This window comes from Desmodus rotundus, chromosome 3 (assembly GCF_022682495.2).
Source record: "Desmodus rotundus isolate HL8 chromosome 3, HLdesRot8A.1, whole genome shotgun sequence".
Lineage (NCBI taxonomy): Eukaryota > Metazoa > Chordata > Mammalia > Chiroptera > Phyllostomidae > Desmodus > Desmodus rotundus.
In genome coordinates, this window is record NC_071389.1 from 117254575 (window position 1) to 117279717 (window position 25143).

Consider the following 25143-nt stretch of genomic DNA (forward strand, 5'->3'; position numbering starts at 1 on the left):
AGCCTTACGGTTGCCTTCAAAGACCAAATGTAATTTTAGGACTGTATAAATGTAACTACTCCTTAACTGGGGGCAAGGAGCTCAGGGCTGCCGGGTAGAAACAAGGTGCCGGGCTGGATAAAACACAGCGGAGGGCCAGATTCGGCCCCCGGGCCTTGTGTTTGCCACCTGTGAGCTAGAACGTGCAGTGACTGGCAGGAAGAAATCACTGTAATAAATGTTAACAGTCACGAAACAAACAGAAAATCAACCTGCCTTGTTAGTCAAACAAGGCCACCTGTGTGGCGTTTGAAGGGTACCCCTACCCACTGCTGAGGAAAATGAGACTTCAGTCGACCACCTCTCCCTCAGCAGCTTGAAGCTGCAGCTGGCTTGACCCCTCTGGTGCGGCAACATGTCTAAAAACTGGCCAGCCGCACCTGGACTGGTGAGGCCAGAAAATAGGAGGGGCCTGGGGAGCTATGTGTACTCAAGTGTTCCTTCACCTTCAATTTCCCATGTAACGGTTTGGTTGGCTCAGCGTTGGAGAAACAGAGTTCTTGTCAAAACACTCATCAAAAATATCCCAAATCTGAAGAGATAATTGGGGAGGAGGCCCAGTTTGGATTGATGGGAACTTCTTCTGCCAGGTTAATGGGTCCAATCAGCCTGAGCAGCTTGGTGCAGCTACAGCTACCACTGCATGGCTCCCAGCAAGTAGGGGAGAGTGAGTGATGGGTGTTTACCTTTCCTGGGGAAATTGAGCTAACACAACAGGAAAGATGATCAATGTATATTTTAAAAGAATGTGTATACAAACAAACTCCCTCCCATATGTTACTGGGTTTCCTCCAAAGGAAACAGATTAAATCAAATGCCTACCAGGCACTCGGCACTGTATTAGGCTGTGGGAATTCATGGCCCCCTTCTCAAGACACTTCCAATCAAGTTGAGAAGGCCAGGCAAACACAAGGGAAAAGGTTAGGCATGAAAGCAAGTCATTTGTAATGAGCCAAAAAAGAAAATGATACAGATAATGAGTATTTCAGGAGATGAGGGAAAAACATGATCACTACAGGCTGAGGAGTCCTCAGAGATGAGGTGGAGTTTAAGCCAAGCCAAAGCACAGAGACACAGCATTCAGTAAAGCAGAGAAACGAGGGAGAGCAACTGGGAGGGGGCGCAGTGCAGCAGAGGCGTGAGAGCCGGGCTGCCCAATGCGCGTTTGGAGCAGGGCAAGCACCGGATTGGCTGGAGTGGGGAGAGGTGCACAGAAGACAGAACTGGAGACCTTCAGAAGAGGAAGGCGTTTTCTAGGTTGTCTAGCACAATCTCATCTTACAGATAAAGAAAAGGGGTCTCAGAGAAGTTAGGCCATTTACCTAAAACCACACAGCTAGTTATCAGTGGGAGATCAGTTGGGAAAACAAACCTGTTAATGTTCAGTTTAGAATCTGAGCTGACAGCGAATTGACTGGCTACAGACAGGCCCGGGAACACCACCCTAGGCTGACAGAAATGGTGCAGTGCCCAGCCACACGTGCTGGGGGGGGCGCAGCAAGTGTTCAGTAACAGGCTTGCTGACAGCATTGAGAAAACAACCGCAACGTAATCTCAGGCAAGTTATTAGGTATTTTTGACTTCATTTTCTCCTCCTTCCCACGGCCCTTCCCCTAAGTGAATAAAATATCTCAACTTGACCAGTGGTGCATCCAATCAGTGGGAAAATATGATCCTGAGAGAGATAAAAGTCAAGGGGAATCTCAAAGGATCTCAGGTCTCTACCTCTCTGTGGTGTGTGTGGGTACAAAGGGCAAAAAACCAAGTCCCTCTGTGGGCGGTAAGTGGGCTGGAGTCAAGGAGCACCTGTTTGGGGGGGGGTTGTTTTGTCTGTTCAAGCCCTGTAATCTTTCATTTCTTCAAAGTTGTGAGAAATCGGGTGATTTGTACATTTTCATTATAAAGGAGACAGAACCGAAAGGTTAAATGTCTCAGGGAGGTGAGTCAGCGATGCAGTAGGGGCCAGACCCCCATTTACCTTGCCCAGGCAACTCATGAGTAAGGAAAGGGAAATATCTTGGCACGAACCAGGAAAGAAGGAGGCTGGTGCTTTGTTGCATAGCTAGGTAGATTATTACATATAGATTTCTAGAAATTTCTTTCAAGCCATTTCGGGGGGGGGGGGGGGGCTGAGGAGTTCATAAAACAGTTGGTATGGTGGTGTGCATAATCCAGAAGCAATAAACAAATTAAAATGCACAAAATTGGATCACTATTAAAATCGACATTGAAGGAGGCACAGAAAACCAACCTTAAGTAACTGGCCGTCTCCAGTCCCCAGGAATAAAACTGTTCTGTTCATTACCACGGTGCCATAAACAGCTGTCAGGTCCGAATGGATCAAGGTAGACGATGCGATTGGCTGGACTTTTTCAAGTTGCTGGTTTTCTTTCTGAATATACACACAAATGCACAAATAAAAAAAGATCATTTTTAACAGCGATAATCTCAAGATGATTAAATGTCACTTATACCCACCTGGGAAGGCTCCTACCAGAGCCCCAAATATATTTTCTTAGACAAGGTCCCCAGGAAAAACATTTTATCCTTTCATCTGCAAAATCGCCCTGTTTGCCCAGCCCATGGCAGCCATTTGTTTACTATGTATTAACGTGTATTGATTGCCAGCAGTGAGCTAGCCATCCATTTAACACTCCCCCAGCCGATACAGGAAACCAAGTTCTGCTTTATTGCCGAGAGAGCCCACTGCTGAATTGGGAGGGAGACAGTCTTACACTTGGCTGTTTGCAGGATCCTGTTGCAATTTGTTTTACCTACGGATTGGCTTCTGTGAGGTTAAACAAGCCATCTCCCAAGATGTCAGACAGACCATCCTAGTGGGTGTGATGGCAGGAAGGGTGATTCTGGATTCACAAGAAGGTGCAATACGAAGCCCAAAGCCAGGGTAATTACTTCAGAGGGTCAAGAGGGACAGATGTGTTCATGGGTGGTGGAAAAGACAGAGCCACAGCACTAAAGAGGAACCGGGCACAGAGGCTGGACCTGGTGCTGATGCTCTTGAAGAGGAAATGAAAAGCACAAGTCCCGCCCCGAAGGCATTTCAATAGTCTAAGGCTTTGCCCACGTGCAATCACATGCTTGCCCCTGATGGTCAAATAAAGCCCCTCTGGAAACCCAGAGCGCACAGAGTGTTGACCAAAATGTCCTATTCTTTCTTGTTTAAAGGCATGAGGTATTTTATGCAGCTCCCTGCCTTCGCCCGCAGAGAACTGCGTTTGTTACACAAATCTCTGGAAGATACGGAGCTAGAAAGAGTCGTTGCCGTCTGCAGCCACTGAACACAGTGTGACAGCACACTTTATCTGCCAGCGTCAGTCCCCAACTGCACGGAGGTTTTCAAAGGCACATTTACGTTTCAGCCAATGAGAACGCCGGCAAACTTCAGCAAGCATCACCGCAACTCCCCAAATCACCCCATTTTGGGAGGGAGGAGGGGAGCAGAGGGAGGCTAAGATGTATTAACTTCATTATAGTATTGCCAACAGTGTTTATGTCTTTCAATTTATGTCATATTAAATATTCATTATTTTTAAACCCACCAAGTTTCATTAACATCTACACTGAATGGATCCAGGGACTAAATTGATTTCTGAAGCCTTTAAAAGTGCCGCCTACTTATCTTTGTTGAAGTTACGCTGCGAGGAAGAGATAAGCTGGCAAGGGTTTCCTCCAATGCCACGGCCACTTTCCAAGGAAGAGGTGTCATAACCTAGGGGGAAAGTGGCTGATTTGCATACAATATCCAATAGTAAACTCAGTTTAAGGAGATGGTTTGAAAGCCCATTAGAAGTTGGGTTTTTTTTTCTTTTAAAAGATACTTGTCATGCAGTTGGGCAAGTTGAGGTCCTGTTCTGTTAAAATTGAAGTGAAGAAAGAAAAATCTATGAATGAGGACAATAGGCCACCATTTAGATGCCCCATGACTATAAGCAGAAAAAGAATCAGATGGCCTTTAGACAAACACCCCCCGCCACGTCTTCCTTTAAGATAAAACCAGAATTGCTCAAACTTAACATCGGCCACCTATACCTATTACTTTCATTAAATATTTGAGCAGCACAGAGAGGCTAACTCAGAGAACTGAGCGTCATGTCCCTCTGGGCACCTGGTACCTTCTAATACCGCTGCCTTTGGCTAGGGAACTCCGTTCTTCTTCATCTCTTGACACAGAATGAGGAATGGCTGTGGACTGTTGATTATCCATCCACAAGACCAAATGGGACAGTGTACTCCCATGTCTGGTATACAGAAGGTACTTAATAACTGTAGCTCTTCTGATTAGCCAAGAACCATGACGTCATGGGTGGCCTTTGCTGAGGTTGGATGAAATATTCTGTCTGTGAAAGATTGGCTCCCAAAACAGAGGCAGCTCAAGGCTGAAAGGGAACAAGATGAACATTGCTTCCAAATTTTTGTCTCAGCCTTTCTAGTGTCCTTCCCTGGCTTCTGACTATTCCTCAATAGTTGCAATTTTCAAAATGAAGTGCTGGGTCACCAGCATAGCACAGCCATTAAATCAATGGTACCAACCTGGAGAGCTGGTGGCAGAGAACAAAACGCCTGGGACGAGGGTTCAGAGAGGTGAGGTTTGCGCTAGAGCTAGGTCTCAGCCACTGGGGGCCTGCAGCAATTTCTTAAACCCTGCTGGAGGCAGGCTTTCTCAGTTGTGAATAAGGCTAATCAAGCCTGATTAGTAGGGTGGTTATGAAGAAGAGATAATAATCATTCTAGTAAAAATGACATGTTCAGTTTTAGCTGGTATCATTATTATCAGTAGCATGTACTTATTGTGTGGGACTTGGAGTATTTTACCGTCTTACCTAATAGGAGCGGTGGAGGGTAGTGAGCCAGACCTCCTAGGTTTGAATCCTGTCTCTATTACTCTCTAGCTAAGTAATCTGGGGCACACTGTGTAACCTCTCTGTGACTCAGTTTCCTCCTCTGTACAGCGGAAGTGACGGCAACAGCATTTATGTCATAGACTTGCTGTGAGTCTGGAGTGAGTGAGCACACAGGCCCCAGTGAAGCTCGGAACAGGGTCCGGCCCACAGTAACACACAATCCACGTTCACCATCATTACCTTATTTAAAAACACAAAGACTTCCTGCCACACCCATGGCAGTACTCCCACCTTCTTTGCCACAAGAACCAGAATTTTGTGCAGGCAGCGATAAGCCTAAGCCTGGGCAAAGCATCATTGGGCCAAGCCAAATGGCACTCCCACTCCCCACTGCCAGATACTTGCTCTCCTACCCCTTGGAGCCAGGGGTGGCCACGTGGCCCAGGTCCAGCCAGTGATTTACAGGAAGTCCACTTGAGGGGCTTTCTGGGTATAAGTTTCCTCCTTGATAAGAGGAGGTTCTTAAGGCAAGCCCATTGGCCCTCTTCCCTCACCTCCTCCCTTTGAAATCAGTGGTGTGGGGCCACAGGGGCAGTGGTGGCAGGCACTTTGTTTCCATGACAGTTAAGATAGAAGATGAAAATCAACAGGCTGAGACTGGTGCAGGGGAATAATAAAAGGCCCTGGGTGCTTGAGGACATGACTGAGCACAGACTTCCAACCTTTAAACCTTTTACTAAGTTAACAATTGCCGTCGTGGTTTAAGTTGCTCTTGATGAGGTCTTCTGTCACCTGCAACCAAAAGCACGTCAAGGTATAAGAAATGAGAGTCACGGCCTGTTGGGCCTGGTGGTGCGCTGTAGCTCTTCCTCAGCTGTGAGGGACCAGAAGCCACGCAGGTGCCTGCTCCTCTCACCCTGGAGGATGCCGGCCAGAGTCAGGACTGTGTAGCCAATTACAAGAGTGAGCCTGGAAGAAAAGAGGAAAGAGCGGGCTTGGACCTCACGTAAACCCTAAGGGCGGCTGTGGCTGAATGGAAATGGATTCTTTTGTGCTAGAAACACACAGAAATGGACAGGTCCCCATGAATGGAAAAAGGAGGCCTCTGAATGGCTTTCTTACGCTCAGCTCATTTCAGCCAATGAAAACAAAAGAAAGGCCCCAGGGAAACCTGCGCACAAAAGTACAGTTAATACCTAGGGAGCCAAGCAGCAAAAAGGGGGAGAAATAGTATAGTTGGCCCCCTGTGTCCAGAGATTATTCTTACTTTTTTTTGTGTGGCCTATTTTGTATCTTGCCCTTTTCTCCCCTTAGAGCGTAACTGCTAATGTTGCTCTCAGCCTATTCTGTCTAGTTTATTACGTGTAATTTATTTCTGGGTCCCAGCCTGTGCTTGTTCATCTGTGTGTAACAAGGTTAATGCCTTGTAATGATGCTTTTGCTAGTTCTGCCTTTCATGACAAAATCCAATCTTGACTTAACTCTACACCTTGTCTCCCCTTTGGGCTTTCTTGGTTCCCTCAGAGTTGTCATTCTGCTTCTCCTGCCTGCCATGTCTAACCAGAGTGACACGCCTACACTGCAGCCTGCTCTGGGAGGGAAACTTTTTCAGTGAGCAGAGAAAGCTACCTTGTCTCAAACGATGCTCAGGCTGAAAAAGATAGAGCCTTGGGCCTGATGTACCAAAGTGGAGCCGAGGCTACTGAGCAGGGGTGAGTGCTATGTGTGTGTGGGCGGTGTGCATGGATGCACGCATGTGCCTGCACGTGTGCAAGTGTGTGTGAGTGTACACAGTCGTGAGCATATTATGAGGGGAACAGCGTGACCTCCTTCATGCCATTTTCTTTGACAATAGCCACCCTCAGTGTGCACTGCACAACTCCAGGTGGTGCCAGTCATGTATTCGAGGGTATGAACGGTGCCCTCTGGAGTTGAGGAACACCATGACCCAGCCCCTACCATGTGACAGCCGGCCGGACCCACCAAGGCTCACTCAGGGTGTTCACAGCCATGCCGCAGCTGTTGTGGGAAGACCTGGAGGAAATGTGCCCAAAAGTGGGGACTCAAGCACTGGGAACCCAGCAGGAGTCAAGTCTTCTACCCCAAGACGCAAAAAGGACTCTTATTTTGCTTTTGCCTTGTGGGGCCAGGGCAAAGAGTGAGTCCCTATGAGCTTCTTACACACTGATAAAAGACCTCTTGGCCAGCTAATTTTGTATTCTGCTACCACTTGGCATATACACACTTCCTTTCAAACAGTTTCTTCATCACTTCCTAAATTACCAACCCAGGGGTTCACTTGCAGGTAGGAAACCTCGCTAGAAGCCCTATGTCCAAGTTCTGGCCCCTGCTCTGTCCCTTACGGGCTGCACCTCAATGACGAAATCTGTAAAATGGACACAACAATACGCGTGCCCTGTCTATTAGCATTGTTGGGAGGCCCAAATGAAATCACATGTGAAAATAATTAGAAAAGAATCTTTATTAGGCTACAGAGATAGAAAGAGCAATTATTCACCCGAGTTAGAGTGTGATTTCATTAGCCTTTAAGGTCCCATCACTCTTCTTCTTCTTCTATCATGCACAGCATTGATCGGGTTCTCAGTCTGTGGCATCTCTCTGATCACTGGGAAGAAGGTTTACTTTGGGGACTCAGATGATGAGAAGGAAAAGTTTCAAGTGTGCAGAAGGAACGGAGAAGGAAGTCTGGGGACACAGCAAGGCAGGCATCTCTATACCAGGCAAGAACCTGGCAGCGGGTAGTGCAGCCACAGGGAACACGGAACATGAAAAGTGGAAAGCTTGTATTTCACACCCTCTCACTTGCTCTTCCACCTTCTCTCCTCCTTTCAACAGCCCCGGTAGCCCCAGTGTCCTCCAGCCACCGAGCCCTACCTACCCCCAACCCCACCCCGAGAGGTATCCTTCCTTTTTCTTGCTTTATGCACCATCTCCCATCTAAATCTCCATCTCCTGCCTATACCTAATTTCAGTCAACTACTTATGAAAAGATACTTGACTCAAATTTTTTTTAAAAAAGATATGAATGGCTGATAGTGTGAAAATGCCTTTTCCTAGATTCTTAGAGTTGAAAGAGACTCAGTCCGCCAATGTTTTTCTGGGAAAAAGCCACTGGTGTTCCAGATGGGACATTTCTTTGCTACGGGAGCTGTCCTGGGGGATGCCGGACTTGCAGCATCCCTGACCCTGTCCACAAAATGCCAGGAGTGTCCCCCATCGTGCTGACTACTGAAGAAGTACTGTCTCCCACATGTCTAAATACCCTCCAATAAATGGCATCATTTCCTTTGAGAACGAATGGTGCCTCTCACGAGGCTTCAGAGTGGGTGGAAATGGTTATGCGGACATGTCTTTCCTCCACTCTGTTCCTCTCTGGTCTTCCCAACATGGTAACAGCACCATCAGTCACCGCCAGCTCCTCTCTGTCCCTCACTCCCCACGTCCAATGCAGGAGACATCTCTGCTGAATTTCCCAAGGATCTCAAGTGTTATCTCCATGGTCCCACCCAATCCCAGCCCCATCATCTCACTCCTGATCTACTCCAAGGGCCTCCTGGACTCTCTCTTTCAACCTAAAATCTATTCTCTGTCCAGTAGCCAGAATAATCCTTTAAAATATAAAACCCATCATGTCACTACCTTGCCTAAAACTTTTCAAGGGCTTCCATTGGCATTTAGAATTAAATCCAAATGCCACCCACCCCCAGTCTGACATGAGCTGCTCCCTGTCTACTTCTGCACACTTACTCCTCATTGCTCTCCTTCCCCTGCTTAAAGTCCCACAGCGGCTTTCTTCCCGGCTCTTCAGCATGTTACCAACTTTCTGCCTCAGAGCCTTTGCACATGCTACTTCTTTCGGATCTCCTCTCCCCCTCTTTGCCGCACTGTAGGCCTTTTTAATCTTTCAGATTTCGAGTTCAATGTCACCTCTTCATGGACACATGAAATGATCTTCCCATCCCTACCCTAGTTGTCATTCTGAATCATACATACCACTTAGTTTCCTTCACCATACTTATTATTATTATTGTTTTTACATTTTTATTTATTGTCTGTTTCTCAACAGACTCTAAGCTCTACAGTATTTTATCTTAATCTACACTTTAAATGCAGCACACACCTCAGCATCTTGCATGTAGTAGGTTGTTAATAAACATTTCTTGAATGAATTTAATGTACAAATCAATGTTTTAACGGTTTCAGTCAATACCACATCAGGCAATGCTGGCACAATGCTGAGTAGGTCTAAACACTACAGAGCCCTTTGATTGAGTCAAAATTTGTCCCTTGTAAATTCTGGGGCATAATTCTACCTTGGGGAGCAATACTAAACTACCCCACCCCTCCTACTGCCAGGTATCTTGGTCTTCTCTGAATTTCACATCCGCAGTTCACTGACAGCTCGTAAGAGACAGTTTCTGGGGCTTTTGCCATCTCAGCCTTTGAGGGTCTACAGATCCAGTGCACTTAATATGTGGGTCTGAGAAGTAAACAAAACACTTTAGGAGTTCTCTGGCCAAGGAACAATAGGACTGTTCTCTCCCATGATCAGAGTAGAGTAAATTATGAACATGCCTCTCATTGAGTTAAGCCTTTAAAATAAAAATAGCATAATAGTTGCATGACAGAATGAAAAGAACAAGAGACTTTGAGTAAAAAGTGACATGGGCTCAAGTTCAAGCTCTATCACTCATGAGCTGTAAGTCAGGGAAGTCATTTAACCTTTCTGAAGTTTCTCCACGCGCCCATCCACCCATCATTTATGGAGCCCTTGCTCTTGGCCAAGTCTTGATGTGTAAAATACATATGAGAATAAACCTTGCATTGTCAAAATAAGCCAATCCAATAAATTTTGAAACAACATGCGACACGTTACACTCATGCCATCGGTTCCTCGAACACTCAGTCACTTAAGGGAATAGTGAGGGGAGGGGGGGCTCCACTGACATCCACAGCTCAGAACAGAACCCAGAGAATCTGTGAAGTTGGACAAGGATAAAGTATTTTAGCATTTCCTTTCATTATGAACGCACGCCACAGTAGTATTGACTGAATCTGTGACTCTGCCATCAGAAGAAATATTTTCATATCATTTTATAGTTGTTTCAGATATCTCAAAATACTGTTTACACTGTCTCTACTTTGCAATTATGGTAGTTACTGCTCCCAGACCTTGCTATATAATGTATTAAGATATACACTAGATCTCAAATGGAAAAAAATATTTTGACATATCTGTATATCAATATAATTGGTTCATTTTGCAATTCCCTGTTTTTATTTTATACACTTAAAGTGATTATTCTGAGAGGGGATCTGGAGCCTCCCGCAGAGGTGCACAGCATCAGGGTTCTGTGGTGTGAGGAGCCCCTGCTTTAGGGGCGTGGAGATCTGCTACACGCAGGAGGCTGATACTAAAACTACTGGCTCCCCAGGCGACCCACCTCATCCTCCTGCCTCAGAGAAGCCAGGGTCAGCACGTGGAACCTAACTGTAAAGTGCGGTCACTGGTAGAGACATAGGCCTCAAGAAAATGTCAGTGAGCGATAATTTAGGGACAGCTGGTATGTTAGAGAATTTGCCTTTCAGCGGACTCTTCCAAGACCAGGCTGAGGGCATGGGGCAATGACATGGCACCCAGCCTCAAGTGAGGGAGTCACAGGGAGACTCCCTTCCCTCTAGGCTCCCTGGCCTCGTTCTGGCCATAAACACAGCTCCAGTGTCATGGAAGTTCTTGTCTCTCTGAGCTATAACCACTCCACCAGATGAAGGACACCTTCTTTCTAGTCTGACAAACATTTACTGAGGCCCCACTGTGTGTTACACAGCCTTATGGACGCCTGGGAATCAAAGGTGGGGGGGACGCTGCCACTCCCCTCAGGCACACCCACCCCAAACAGTGCGGTGCTGAGCCCAGCACACAGCCTGGCACTCCGCCAAGTACGGTAGCACTCCACTTAGTTCCAGGGTAGATCCCCAATTCCGGACACACTGCCAACTGCCTGCCTAGTGACTCTTTCTGGGTGTCTCAAATGCATCTAGAAAGCAACAAAAATTAAATTTGTCTTCTTGTTGGTCACCAATACCTCTCAATTCTACATCTTAACAAGCTATTTCATCAATCCCCCCTCTCCACCCTCACTGCTGCCACCCTGCTCAGCTCCACTGCATCCCTGGACTGCTGCGATCCACAGAACCTGTCTGTCTCTCCCACATTTGTCTCCACCACTCCGAGCAGGGCCACAGTGCTTCTTGCCAGGACTCCTTCGAGAGCCTCCTGCAGGCTTCCCTGCTTCCCCTGGGGCCAGCCTCTCATCCATTCCCCACGGGGCAGCCATTATTTGGGAATTCCAATCCAATCATTTCACTTCTCTTCAAAGGCTCTTCTATACTTTAAGAAAAAAATATAATCTCCTTCCAGCAGCCTGCAAGGCATATAGGATAGGGCTGCTGCTTCCTTGGCAACCTCCTCCTCTAACACTCTCCCCTCCCTATCTCTCTGTACTCAACCACACTAACCTTTTGTTCTTCAGACTGGCCAACTCATACCCTCCTTTCAACCCTTGAACTTGCTCTCCTGTCTGCTAGGAGTGCTCACTTCCCGGCTCCAGAGAGGTCCATAACTGTCCACTCTCATATTCCTGGTGTCAACTCAACCTCCATAAAGGAAACTTTCCCCAACACCTGTCTAGTCCTTCATAGCCCCAATCTCAGCCTGCGCCTCAATCTCCTCTGTAAAGTGGAAGCAGCGATATTACCCACCTCAGAAGGTTGTGGTAAGGATTAAATGAGTTAATATTGGAAAAGCACTGCACTTGGTACACAGTACGTGCTCTCTAAATGCTAGCTATCACTTTCATATAAAAATAACTTCTTTATTTATTTGCTGCATGTTTACTGTCTACTCTCTTTACCACTGAGAGAAATATTTTCTCACAGTGCTTGGCACATAATAGGAATCGAAGAAATTATTTGTTTGTAACAATGGCTGCCTTTCTATTTGGTTGCTTTGCCGGCGATCTTGCCTCATGCATCCTGTCTTCTGAGTAACCTTCCTAGAACACAATCAGACCATGTCTGCTTACAGCCCTGCCGGTGTCCTTCATTAGCCGCAGCGATGTTTTTACACCCTGCTCAGCACAGTCCTGGCAGTTCCTTTGAGAGGCCCCTGGGACAGGCTCGGGTGGGGTGGGGCAAAGTGGCAGGGTTCTGGGAACCTCCCTGCTTCACCCCACGTCCCAGCTGGGTGGCATTGGTCTCACCCAGAGCAGCAGGTCAATGATGACTTGCTAATCTTTTTCTCATATCGAGCTTCTGATTAAGATTTATTTTAAAGGCCAGGTTTGGAAAGTCTGAAAACGACTGACCATCAGGAGAAAATCCAACCACCTTTGCCTGTCTCATTAAGCCCTTCGCCATCTGGACCTGCACACTCATTTCTGGACACTCCCCAGCCGGGCGAGCTACCTGCGGTTCACAAGCTTATTCGACATCCACTGTGCACAAGCTGTTCCCTGTCTCTAGAACTCCCTTCCTTGCCTTCTCCACTTGGCTTGAAGACACAGCTCAGCGTCACCCCTCTGAAGCCTCCCAGGTCCTCCCAGGCTGAGTCTGATGCTCCTTCTTGCGGCTTCCACAGCATTTTTTTTCTTATATCTTATGCATTGCAAAGGTTTGTTTCTCCCTCACACGTAACAGCAGGGATGGCAGAGTACCACTTGGGGGCCAAATCTGGCACACCTGTTTTTTTCCAAATGGCCAACCACAAGGGAAAAATTTTATATTTTTTAATTTTTGAAAAAAAATCAAAGGAAGAATATTTCACAAGTGAAAATTAAGTGAAATTCAGATTTCAGTGTCTAAAGTTTTATGGGAACATCACCCGTGGTTGCTCCCTCACTACAGTGACAGAGTCATTGTAGAGAGACTGGATGAGGCCTGCAAAGTCTAAAACATGGAGGACCTGAGCTGTACAGAAGACGTTGCTGACCTCTGCCCAAAAGCATGGGCCCGCAGTGGGGCAAGGACCATCGGGGTCAAATCCCTGGCACAGCTTCTCCAAGGACAACACTATGTGTAACTATTGAGTAGGCACACTGATATAAAAATCAACTGTTGAAACTGTGAAACATAAGTCACAATTTCTGACAGTATAAAATTTTTAATAATATAAAACTATTAGTATACAACTATTTGGTTTTGAGACAGTATAAAACCGAGCATTTTCATCAAGATAAAAAATTAAACTAAGAAACACTGTGAGCACAATTTTTGATTAAAAAAAAATCTTATCACTCCCATGCCCCTGACCCCACAGACAGTGGGACCCACAACGACTACAAACTCTTCCCCGGCGGACGCTGCGTCTCTCGCGGCAGGCCGCAGTCTGTATCAGCTGTGTGCCGCAGCGTGCTCGGGGAAGGCGGAGTCATCAAGAAGCCGGCAGGGAGGTAGAGATGGAACCGTGCTATGTGGTCAACACGGTGGTCACAGTGTAGCTCTTCCATCACTCCATCCTAAGAGAATCTTCCCTCTGCGCCTCCCTGGGCATCACATGATTGACCGCCCTTCTTCTGATTGGACCAGGGGTCAGTATCTGCACCAAGAACAACAAATTGCTACTCTGAACTACTCTGGTGTCAAGAGGTGGGTTGGACACAATTCTCTTTCCTGGAGAGTTGAACTAATATAGAAAGTTGTTGCCAGTGGGTAGCCAAAGCAGAAGGGTAAATTCTATGGAGTAGAGCAGGGACCAAGGTAGGCTGAGGCCCATTTGTTCAGGTGAAAGGTTGGAGGTGCAGATGTTTGAAGAAGCACAGGCCATTTGGTAGCAGGACTAAAGGAAGCAGCCATGCTAATCAGGTTGACAGTGAAACCTCAGAACGAGCGTCCCTCACTTGCTGCTGCTAAGCTCCTTCAGGCTGCCTTGCGCCCAGAACCTCCTCCCAATTCCATCTCAAGGAGCCCTATCCTATTACGGTTAATAATCAAAATGGTGATGATACTAAATACATACACAGCATTTACTATGGGTCAAGCAGTGTTCATTCTAGACATATTAACTCATTAATCCAGATAATAAGCCTATGAAACAAATAGGATGCCTATATATAGTGAAGAAACCAAAGCACAGAGAAGTTAAATAATTTGCCCAAAGTCACACAACTGGTTAAGTGGCAGCTCTGGTCCTAGCTGACCTGGCTGCAGAGTCTGTGCCTATCGCCACTACACAGCACTGTCGTATTCCTAGATTTCCATGTAATTCCATGGGTTTCTGCCCACTAAGTCCCCACCCCTTTATCTGAGCTTGCTTAAGTGGATCTTTGTTCATGCAACCAACTGTGCCTAATGAACACAGAAATCGGTATCAGAATTGATGCTGCAGAGAGTAGGCCTCCGAGAGAATGTTAGTGTGTGGAACTGGGTCTGGTGTGCAGCAGAGTAGAAGACTCGAGGAGTGTCCCCCAATCCCGGAATGAAATGCAAAGAGACTGTTGCAGGCAAGAGTGAAGGAGCTAATTAAACTATGACCTGTAGGTTCTTGAGACTCAGACTATAAGCTCAAAAATGGAAAGGATTCAGCAGGTTTTCTAGGTATTCCCTTTGAGCAATTAGAAGAGAATAAGAACTATAAGGTAGTTGTGGACCCTGAAAAAAAAGGATACATACTAAGAAAGGCTCTCAACGGCTTAACTGGTCTCAAATTTTAGAAACAGAGTCTAACAGCCATTTCCGCACAGGGGCCTCTCGCACAAACCACACCTCAGAGAGAAGCCTGCACTGAACTGCCTGCCTGCACTGTGTTTCTGCCGTGTGGGCCAGCCCTTACAGTGGAGTTCCTGGAGTCCTGTATCTACCAATAATAGGACTGCGGCTTCCCCATCCAGTCAGAGCGGGACAGCGATATCCCCATCAGCTTCTTCACCGACCCATCGGAGTGGCTCCATTCTGGCCAATCAGGACAGTGTCTTTCAGACCAATCAAACCGGGAGGATTTGGAGTCCTCATTTGTATAAGGACAGACCAAGCAGTACAAGAAGTGGGAACTTCTGTCTATGTACTGTATTCTGCTGTGTATAATGTGCACTTTTTGCCCAAATTTTTGAGGGAGAAAAAGAATGCACATTTTTCATTAATGAAAACATACCATGAGTATAATAATGGGTACCCTGTGTATAATGTGCACAAAACATGGGTATGCATCATACATGGCAAAATACAGTAAATCGGCTCGCCCATGGCTCCAGAAGTGCACTTTCCCTTGACACCAGAGACTGAAGACTGTGTTTCCATGGCCGAGTTGAACCACTGAAGATATCTCACTAGAGCAGAGTTGTCCACTCGGAGATGGGCCTCGCCCCAGGCCCTCCTAACAGCCACGCCATTTTTACAGCCGCGCTGAGTCACAACTGAGCTGTTTGTGCTGAGTCAAGTTTCCTTCCTCACCACTTCCCAAATTGGTAATTCCTGTTGATGATGAATTGACGCCAACAACCATCAGTTGATAGAGTGAAATGAGTTGGTTACTTTTATGTCCTACGTAAAACTGCCATAGAAAAAAAGGACACGTTTTTCTCCCAGGTGCCTCAGCTGGGACACAAGGAAAACTGTGTCACCTTCCAGCAGTGGTTCCAAAACCTGAGGGTGCGCTAGAGCCCCCTGGAGGGCTTGTTAAAGCCTAGACTAACGGCCCACACTCTCAGGGTTTCTGATGTCGTAAGTCTGATGGAAGGCCCAGGAATTTGCATTCCGAGCAAGTTCCCAGGTGACGGTGATGCGGCTGGCCCAGAGACTGCACTCTGAGAACCACTGGCCTGCAGCCTAAAGCCCTCTCCTCCTGTCCTGGAGAGGCCTGATCATGCGCAGTACTAAATGTTACCGTAGAAGTTCCAGCCATGCTGGGTTTCTGCGGTCAAAGTTAACCCCCACGTTGGCGACCAGAGCCGGGCTAGTCCAGTGAGTGGGGGTTTCTGGGAAGAGCCAGAGGAGTGGAGGACGCCGGGCAGCCTGGAATTGGGAAAAAGAGGCCTGACGCATCAGACATTAAGAAAACACAATGGTGAAGGAGAATGAGGGGCCAGACTCAGGAAAGTGTTGCCGCTAAGTACAGAAATCACTTCCAACATGATCCTCCAAGACCCTTTGTTTATTAATTTGACGAATATTTCTCAAGCTCCAACTGCATACCAGGTACTATGTGTTAAGTACACGGGGGACTACATCTTAATTGTGGCTGCTAATAAAGAGTGCCTGTAATCCAGGCTTAGGCTGAGATCTCCGGATTTAGTTTATGAATTGCCTTGTGTCCAGGAACAAAAACTGGGAGCAGTCTCTTGAGGCTCTGTGGGTCTCTCTCAGGTCATTTATGGGTTGGCCAAAAATATCCGTTATGTTTTTTCCGAACAATGGCTCTAATAGTGCTTAGTTGTCTTCAACTTCATTTGAAACAATTTTGTTAGATTGTATTGTGACAACTGTCATATCAGCATGGATTTTTAAAAAAATCATCAAAGTTGATGAATTTTTGTGCAGCCATTTTAACACTGAAGATGGAAGAAGATTCACAACATTTTTGGTGTATTATGCTTTATTATTTCAGGAAAGGTAAAAACGCAACTGAAAGGCAAAAAAAGATTTGCGCAGTGTATGGAGAAGGTGCTGTGACTGATCAAACATGTCAAAAGTGGTTTGCAAAGTTTCTTGGTACTATTGACATTTTGGCCAAATAATTCTTTGCTATGGGGCTGTCTTAGGCATTGGAAGATGTTTAGCAGCACCCCTGGCCTCTACCCTCTCGAAGCCAATAGCAGGAGATAGAGAACATACTCAGAATATTCAAATCAATAAAGTTATTGGTGAAAATTAAAAAATTTGTCTTTCATTTTACGGGAAAAACACAACAGACTTTTTGGCCAACCCAATAGAAACCCTGAAGAGAGAGGATGCCAGAACTATCTACAAGTTGGCAGCTTAGGAACTACAGCACTCCCAGAGCGTGAACTTCAGGTGGTCAAATACGCAGCAGAAACTCAGTTCCCAGTCAAGGATTCTCTGTTCAATCTTATATCTGCAAACAGCTGATCTTACTCACTTCAGAGTGCATTCATACCAGAGCCCAGTCTCCGTGGTGCTGGGCTGTCCATGACAGTGATGAAGAGCTCAGGTCCTCCGGCCAGACCACCCAGATTTAAAAACCTCTGCCATTCACCAGCTGTGGAATCTCTATTAATCTCTCCAGTACTCACATTTCTCATCTACAAAATCATAACTACAGTCCTTGCCTCATTGGATGTCTGTGAGAATCACGCAAAAAGTAGGCATGCAAAGTGCTTAACACAAAGCCTGACTATGACAGGTATCCAGTGGAGGGCAGCTATGATTGCTTTTCCCCCTCTAAGTGGGTTTCGGGCTTTTAAAATCCACCTTTGCATATCAGACACACACACGGGTAAAAGTCACCATGTCGTCTACAGATTGCAAAGTGGCTAGACAGGATCATAACAGAAACTAAAGGAGGAATAAATATGACAGGAAGGCTGTGGATTTTGAGGTCAAGAAGGCTGCACTGCCAAGTGACCCTGGGACATCACTTCAGCGTGCAGTGGCCCGAAGTGTCCTGGGTTACTGTCTGTCGGAGACCATGTGAGCGTCCTGTGGTTGTCTGCATGACAGTTAAATTACGTCAGCTCATGTGGAAATATGTGAGTGTGGAAGAAGGGGTTATGTCTCCCCACAAGGGGTAGAATGATCTAGAAGGGCCATTTCTGTTGGCCAACAGAGTAAGAAAACATATCACTCTCAGTGTCCACAGAGGGGGTAGCTACCATGTTTAAACCACAAGCAACCTCAGGACCCAACTATGGCAGCCAAACAAATCTGGAACAATCAGACTTCAAAACTCAGGTGCAAACACTTTCTACAAATGCAGTGGTGTGCCAGGAGTAGCTGGAGTTCAGAGAGGGAGGAAGTTAAATTAATTAACTCCTACATAATTTAAATCATTCATTTTTAAATATTAACCTAAACAGGTATGTTATGTAATAGAATGAAAAAAAAAATCACATGAACTTTTAAAACACATTTCAAGGAGCACTCTCCAGTGTCAACCCCATATTTTAGGGGAGGTTGGCTGCTGCTTTTTCAGTGAGGGGACTTTCACAGGAAGGTTTGAGAAGCACCAGAGTGGTGGGAAAAAAATACACAAGTAGCCACTGAGAGACCTGGATTTAAGCTGGGGGGGGCCTTCACCTGCTCTTCTCTTCTTTTGAGCTTCCTCATCAGATAAATGGAACTGTTCCTCATAGACTCAGCCTTAAACTGGAAGAGGAGCTCAAAAGAAATAATATATGGCAAAGTGCTGTGCACATATTTCTTAGGATTATTAGATTATTATTATTATAGGACTGTTATTATTCATTAAGGTCTACAGAAATCAGCTGCCTGCGTGTGTTCACGGGCTGAAGCGTACCTGCCGGAGTTGTAAAAGGGGTTCAGAGTTGGTGGCAAGGCAGAAACAGTAATGGCCCAGTGTGTAGACGCCTGAGTAGTGCACAGCTGTTGCACAAGCATTCCCCAAATGAATCCTAGCAGGAGACGCCAAAGAGGAAGACAACCAGCCACATGTGATTAGAAGAGAACCAAGAACCAAGAAAACACAACCCAGTCACTCCTGTCACCTCGCTACCCATGGTTGATTAAAGATGGAAATCAGAGGGAGCCATGCAGTAGGAGGAGAGGGAGCAGGCACGCAAACCCAGCCACTTGTGCCTCGCCGCCTGTGGCTGACAGTTCAAATGACTGTTCCCAAGGAACCGCTGTTGGAACCTATTGAGGCTCCCTCTACAGTGTTTCAAGTCTGCCTCCTGTTTTAGGCACCTACAATTCAGCACGCCTTTTCCAAAACACATTCAAACCTGAAAACGCAGAACAAATGCCATTCAAATGGCAACATTGTTCTGAGTGACAGGCGGAGGCACACGGATCCCATGACCCCGTTAAATGGGGTTGCAACTTGCCATTGTCCTTCCATTGGCAAAATCAGTGGCATCCCCACACAGAGCGCTGCTCCCACCAGCAGACCTCAAACAAATGTTTGTTGAATGAACTATCTTATCTGCTTATTTACTAGGTTAGAAAATTGTCAGCTTTTTCACCAAAACTGCCACCTTTTTTTTTTCACTCAAACCCCTCTTGAAATTCAGTTCTATTAAGGCTGTTTAGTGCATACCAGCAGCAAGAAATTTACTTAAATGAAGGAAGAAAAAAAAAAAGCAAAACTCCACGCTCCCACCTGTACAGCCATGACATGCTATTGTTTGAACCGGAGTGTATTATTTAACTTGGATGACAGGCTCAGGGGGTTGAGAACACAGAGCTCTGAGCACAGTGGGAGTTCTCAATAAATAACGGCAGCAAAAGATGCTGTGGAGGGACATCTTTTAATTATTTTTTCCAATTCCTGATTTGGGGCAGCATGTGTTTATCCCTTGCTGATTTCCAAGGGGCAGCTCCCCTGAAGATGATACACAGCCCTCCGACCGCCCCTTCCCCCCCTCATCCCAGCACAAGTCGGAACACGCGATCCGGCCAAAACCTGGATTCTGAGTGCATTCAAGATGCCTGCTGGGTTTGGAAGGGAACTAAGTCCTCCAGGACCCAATGGGTGGAGAGAGGCAGTCAAGAGAAATGTTTTGGCTCCACACGTCTACACAGCTGTCAGATGGCAAAGCTTGGACTTCCCGTTCTTACCTGCTGGGGGCCTGGGAACTGTCTTGTGTTAACCCCGGAGACCAAGTACGCCTAAAGCTTCACAGAAAGTAATATTTGGGGGTAGTTTCAAGTCTTTGAACAGAGGAGTAGAAGGCAATAATTTTTGCCCAACTCGAACTATAAGATTATAAAGATCTAATAAAGACTGGTATTAAATATTAAATTATGTGTGTATAGCAAGATAAGTTCTTTATGGTACATTATGTGTCATTTATGCTTTTAAATAATTATACCAGTAACTAAATGAAAGCATTATGTGTGTGTCTCAGCACACAACTGATAGGCAAGGAGGAAGAAGTAAATGACCGTTCTGAGGAGCATTGCAAAGGACCTCAGGTTTTCTTCTTCCTGAATAATAGGGCTAATATTTGGCAAGATGGGCTTTGCACAGAAAGGGGTGGGTGGGGTGGGGTGGGGGTGGGAGTGTCTTCTATACACATATTAATATACCTTAGAGCCAAAGCTCCCCTGTATGCTTGCCCAACAATTGTACCAACACATTTTCCAAGTGGAGACTTCTCCCCTGCGTCTCTGACACATTCTATACCAAAACAATGGCAACACCTGTAGCCATTAATTTCTGCTCTTTGATTTCTGTCCAGTTAGCGAGGAGGCTCTCAGCAGGCTCCCCTCTCAGGAGCCATATGTGGAGTTGATGTGCCAGCAGCCTTGGAAGGAAAACAGCCTCTGAGAAGTGCACAATGGCTCCATAATCCCCATCAACTGGACCCTCTGGAACCGCTGCTTTATTTTCCAGTCAAAGAAATGCCAGTTTCCAGAGTCTCGCGGTGGCTGCCCTGGGAACCCAAGGGAAGCCTACACTGTTTGCCGGGTTGGGTACAACAGAAGGGTGGTGCCTCTGAGCCGACGATTTAGTCCGGCAAACTGGAGCCCCTAAACTGCCTTTAGCACCCCACACTTTCTCTTGCTCTCCCCTTCCAGGGTGATGCTTCTACCCACAAAGCCGCCTCTGCCTTCCCAGCCTCTCCCTCCACCTGGAGACCACAGTTCACCCTCAGCAGAATCACAGCCCCGCCCCCTTGCACTGTGTCGCGCCCAGGGTTCTGTTCTGCCAAACAGGAGCCTCTTTTCCAGGCTAGCTCTGCCCCGTGTTCATCAGGCTGCAAACTCTTCAGACCATATCACGTATGTTACCGTGGTGGGGGACACAAAGCCTGGGGTGTGGCAGCGAGTCCTTTAGGTTCAGTGGCTTCTCTGCTGAGGGCTCTACGTTTGGTAACCATGTTGAGGAAAGGGGTCAAAGCCACAGGTCTGCCAAAACCACACTTGGGTTAGCGATTAGGGGAGGGAGGAGTTGCATGGGGAGGGTCAGCCCCAAACAAGCGTTTACGTTTGGGCTGAGAATGATGGCACTGGGGTGCAGTCACTAGAGTTTTGACCCTAACTCCTACCCTCTCGATCTCCCTTTTTACACTGCCTTGGGGGACCTCTGGCCCTGCTTTAGACTCTCCGAGGCCTCATGGACCGTGTTAGAACGACCATCGCGCAGCAACCGGGCTGTGAATCCCGGACCTGGTCATGCCAACCGGTCTCCCTTCAGCTCTGCCTCGGCGGCGGCTCCCCAGTGGGAGCGCTCCCGGCAGCGTCTGGGGGCAGGACTTACGCAGGTTTGCTGGTTGGGCTCGAAGTCCCACTTGCAGCTCTTGGCGCGCTCCTGGATCTCACTCATCCTGAAGAGGCAGAGTGCCGTGGTGGCGGGAGAGCGCTTCTGCTGGCCCTCCCCGGTGGCCGCGCTGAACACGCCCGCCCAGACGTCCAGGGCCTCCACCAGGCTGGAGGAGAGGAGCAGGCGGCGGCCGTGGGGGTGCCCGTGGCCGCAGTCGAGGGCCGCCTGGCCCTGGAACTGCACCTCTGCGCTCTGCGCGATGCGCGCCATGCTGGGCCAGCCCGTGGCATCGCCGCTCGTGTAGTTGTAGGGATAGTAGGGGAAGTAGACGCTGGCGTTCCAGAGAAAGGCGTCCACGAAGTGCAGGCTACGCGTGCCCCCTCCGCTTAGCCTGAGGCGGCCCAGCTCCTCCGTGGCCAGGCTGCGGCGCCCCTCCGTATGCTTGATCGCGATGGCAGTATCGCGGTCGGACGCTGCCGGGTTGCAGCGGCTCGCCGTCTCAGTCTCTGGCAGCACGTAGGTGGCGGCCACGGCTAGGTACCAACGTTTCCCCTCGCCCGCGCGGTACACCACGCCGGCCGTCGAGCCCTGCGGGTGACAGGACACCACCTCGGTGGCGTTGCTCAGGAAGCTGAGGCTCAGGTTGCCCAGCGGCCGCACCTCGCAGGCGCCTCGGTCGAAGGTCCAGCCGGTGAGAAGCAGCCCCCCGAGGCCGGTCGCCCCCTCGCGGTAGGGCAGCAGCAGCTTACTGAAGCTGCTCCCGGGCCGGGGCCGCGCGGGGGGCGCCAGGGAGATGGGCTCCGTGCAGTTACCCGCTTGGTCCCGGTACAGACGTGAGAGGCTGTGCTCCAGGCTGTAGTCCAACTGGTCCAGGCAGCTGCCGCTCGCCACGAACACTCCGTCCTCCCGGCTCACCGCAATGGCTCCGATGGCTTGCTCGGAGCGCCACACGGGCTCGTCCGCGCCCTGGCCGGGTGCCGCTAGAGCCAGCAAATAGGCGAGCAAGGGCAGCGGCGCGGCGGGACGCGGGGGGCGCGGCGGTGCCTTCCTTCGGGAGACCTCCATGGGGATGGGGGGGTGCCCCCGGGCAGGGCGCGAGGTGACGACGGCGGCTCAGGCGCGCGGCGACGGAGACGCGGGCGGCGGCGGCTCCTGCGCGCGCTCGGGCTCCCGAGGCCGCCCCATCCCCGCTGCTCGCCTGGGAAGGAGAGCAGGGAGGGCTGGCGCGCGGCGGGCTCGCTCCGGCAGCCTGTGCAGCGGCGGCGGCGGTGGCAAGCCCTGCGCGCTCCGGCGCCGCTTCCTGCTCGCCCTCCTTCTCCGGAGAGTTCCTCTGTGCAGCGCTGGCGCTCACGGGGAGGCGCGGAGTGGGAGGGGGGAGAGCGAGGCAGGCGGGAGGGCTGGAGAGGTTGGGTGCGTTTGTGCGTTTCACTTTCCCATTGTGAAAGTGGGATGCAACTGGCCCCCTTCCTCATCTTCTTCCTCCTCCGCCTCCTGCCTGCCCGCCCTCCCTCCACGCCCATCTCCCCTCCCCTCTTGATTCGGTGAGATAGGGAGGAGGGAGGGCTCATAATTTGGGTTACTATGTAGGTGGCCTCTTTCATCTATTCAAAACAAAGCTGAGCTGCCTGCCGCTGCCGCCACGGCCGCCACCATCGTCCCTTGGCTCGCTCGGGGCTCCCAGGGCGCGCTAACAGTGCACCGAGCCGGCTCCCGCGCGCGTCCGCCCGCGGGGCTGCTCCAACGCTAGGGTTTTGTTTACGGGAGCAGCGGGCGAGGAGGGATACGCGGGCAATGGGAGCGAGCACCCCGGGCGCCAGGGTGTTGCCGCTGAGGTCCCGGGCTGGGGCCACTGGGAGGCTGCGAGGCTACTGACAGGTGCGAGCGGCGGGAGGGAAGCCCCGGGAGGCAAGCCCCGGGAGGCGCGCAGGAGACGTGGACGAGCCGGAGGCGCAGGGGACCTAGGCGCCCCAGTCACTGAGTGGGCGGGGGCGGGGGTGGGGTGGATTTCCCTGGTCAGAGGAGTGAGGTGGGGGAAAGGCAGGCGCCAAGACTCTGGTTGTGGACAATCCCCGGGGCTGGAGCTCCCATATTTGAAAGGGTTCTCTAATCTCCCTTAGCAACGGAGTCCCAGGCTCTCGTATCTAGCACTTTGAAAGTTCTACTCACCATCTGACCTTAATGATCAGGCCTAATATTTATTGAACACTTACTGTGTACTGGGTGCTGTTCTAAATTCGCTACATGGATTAAGACTCATTTAATACCCATAACAACCCTATTAATTAGTGACTATTATCCTCATTTAGTAGTGAGGAGAATGATCATGGGGAGCTTGTGGAACTTGCCCGGGGTCCTACTGCTTGGCGAACGGCAGAGTGGAGATTTCAAATCCATATCTAGCTCCGGAACCACTTATATTTCTGTTCTAGCCAAGTGCCACCTGTGGCCATTACAATGATACCCAGAGATCATTTTCAGCAGGTGTGACTGAAAAGTTCCCCAAGTTAAATGCCTAGCCTTCTAATCCTAGCACAGGTACCCTTATTTCCCCAGACGGCTGCCCTATCTCTCATCCTTTCCCACTTCTTTCCTTTGGACCCTCTGAGGTCTCACCAACTCCCATAGAGAGCAAACAGCAGCTGGTTACCCCCAAAGCCACCAAGAATTTCTGAAGCCCAGTATACAGGGTGAGGAAAAAGTAGGTGTTTGTGTAGAAAATGAGAAAATAATTAATAAATGCAAGGCTAAACTGTGTTTCTTGTGCTCACAACTGTAAACCTATTTTTGCTTCCCCCTCTTTTTCCGAATCACTGCACACCTGCACGGCTACCTCTTCTGGGAGAAGGTACTTGATTTCTCCGAAGGGGAGGTCCTAGAAGATGCACAGATGCCTCCCAGCTCCTGAGCTGCAGCTGATAGCACCGCCAGCACCCTTACAGTCTGGCAGGTGATCCAGGAGTGTACTGGGGGATTCTGAGGATCCCTATGCATCCTTGGAAAATGATCTCTGTCCCTTCCCAGGCTATTTCTAGGCCCCAGGCAGGGTAACCGGTTGCACCCCCTGTCTTCCTTCCCCTCCCAGTTCCTCAGCTCTAGATAGAATCTATTTGGTGGGGGGGGGTGGGGAGAGGGATTGGGTGAGTGGGCTTCCTACAGATGCTGAGCCCTTCTGAAGGAGCACCTATTCCAGATTTAAACTTCTACAATAGTGCTTCAAATTCTTCCCAGTTCTGAGGGATATGGCAGGACAAGGAACTCAGGAAGGCTTAAGGAAAGGAGGGTGAGCCGAAGCAAGGAGCAGAAGAGAAACATGAGTTTCTGCCCTAGCTGTGTTGTTACAGGATCCTATCGTTCCATCAGTGACTCTCACATTCAGAATGGAGAGGGGTCATCTTTCCATTCATAATTTCCTTCTTTGAAATTGGATAGCATTATCTTTGCCTCCAGTAGACAGCAATGCTTTCCCACGAGACACAAGGTTGCTCTTTCTGCTGGGGTGGTGGTGGTTGGGGTGCCAGTGAGGAGAGTGGAAGAGGAAGGGGAAAGGCCTAAGATACAGGCTTGACATCACTCAGATCCTAGGCAAGGCAAATCAGATGCTTTCTCTGCTCCAAAATAGTCAGGCCTTACACCCCATTCCCTGCCCACCTGAAATGTTTTAAGAAGTTTTGCACTGCTGGAAATGGAAAAAGTAGTATCTAAAAAACATCTGCAGAACCTCATGGCATAGTAGGGCATTTATGTGCTAGCATTTTGAAATGTTCCCCCTGAGTGATGAAGAACACACTGATCCTCGCTGCCATCATAAACCGGCTGTGGCAGTGT

The 25143-nt window shown here is 48.7% G+C and overlaps 1 protein-coding gene across 2 annotated transcripts in view; it reads right to left on the reverse strand.

Moving 5' to 3' along the window:
• Positions 1-22891, reverse strand: part of PLXNC1 (plexin C1) — a 149240-nt gene extending 126349 nt beyond the window's left edge. Inside the window, exons 1-2 of one of the 2 annotated variants that reach the window (XM_053920950.2) lie at positions 21316-22891; positions 2291-2431 (exon numbers count right to left, since the gene is read on the reverse strand). In XM_053920950.2, the coding sequence (XP_053776925.1) occupies positions 2291-2431; positions 21316-22383 (1209 nt within the window). In that variant the 5' untranslated portion in view covers positions 22384-22891. The remainder of the gene's footprint in view (positions 1-2290; positions 2432-21315) is intronic. The other variant, XM_053920951.2, reaches the window with a different exon arrangement.
• Between the last annotated feature and the right edge of the window lie 2252 nt (positions 22892-25143).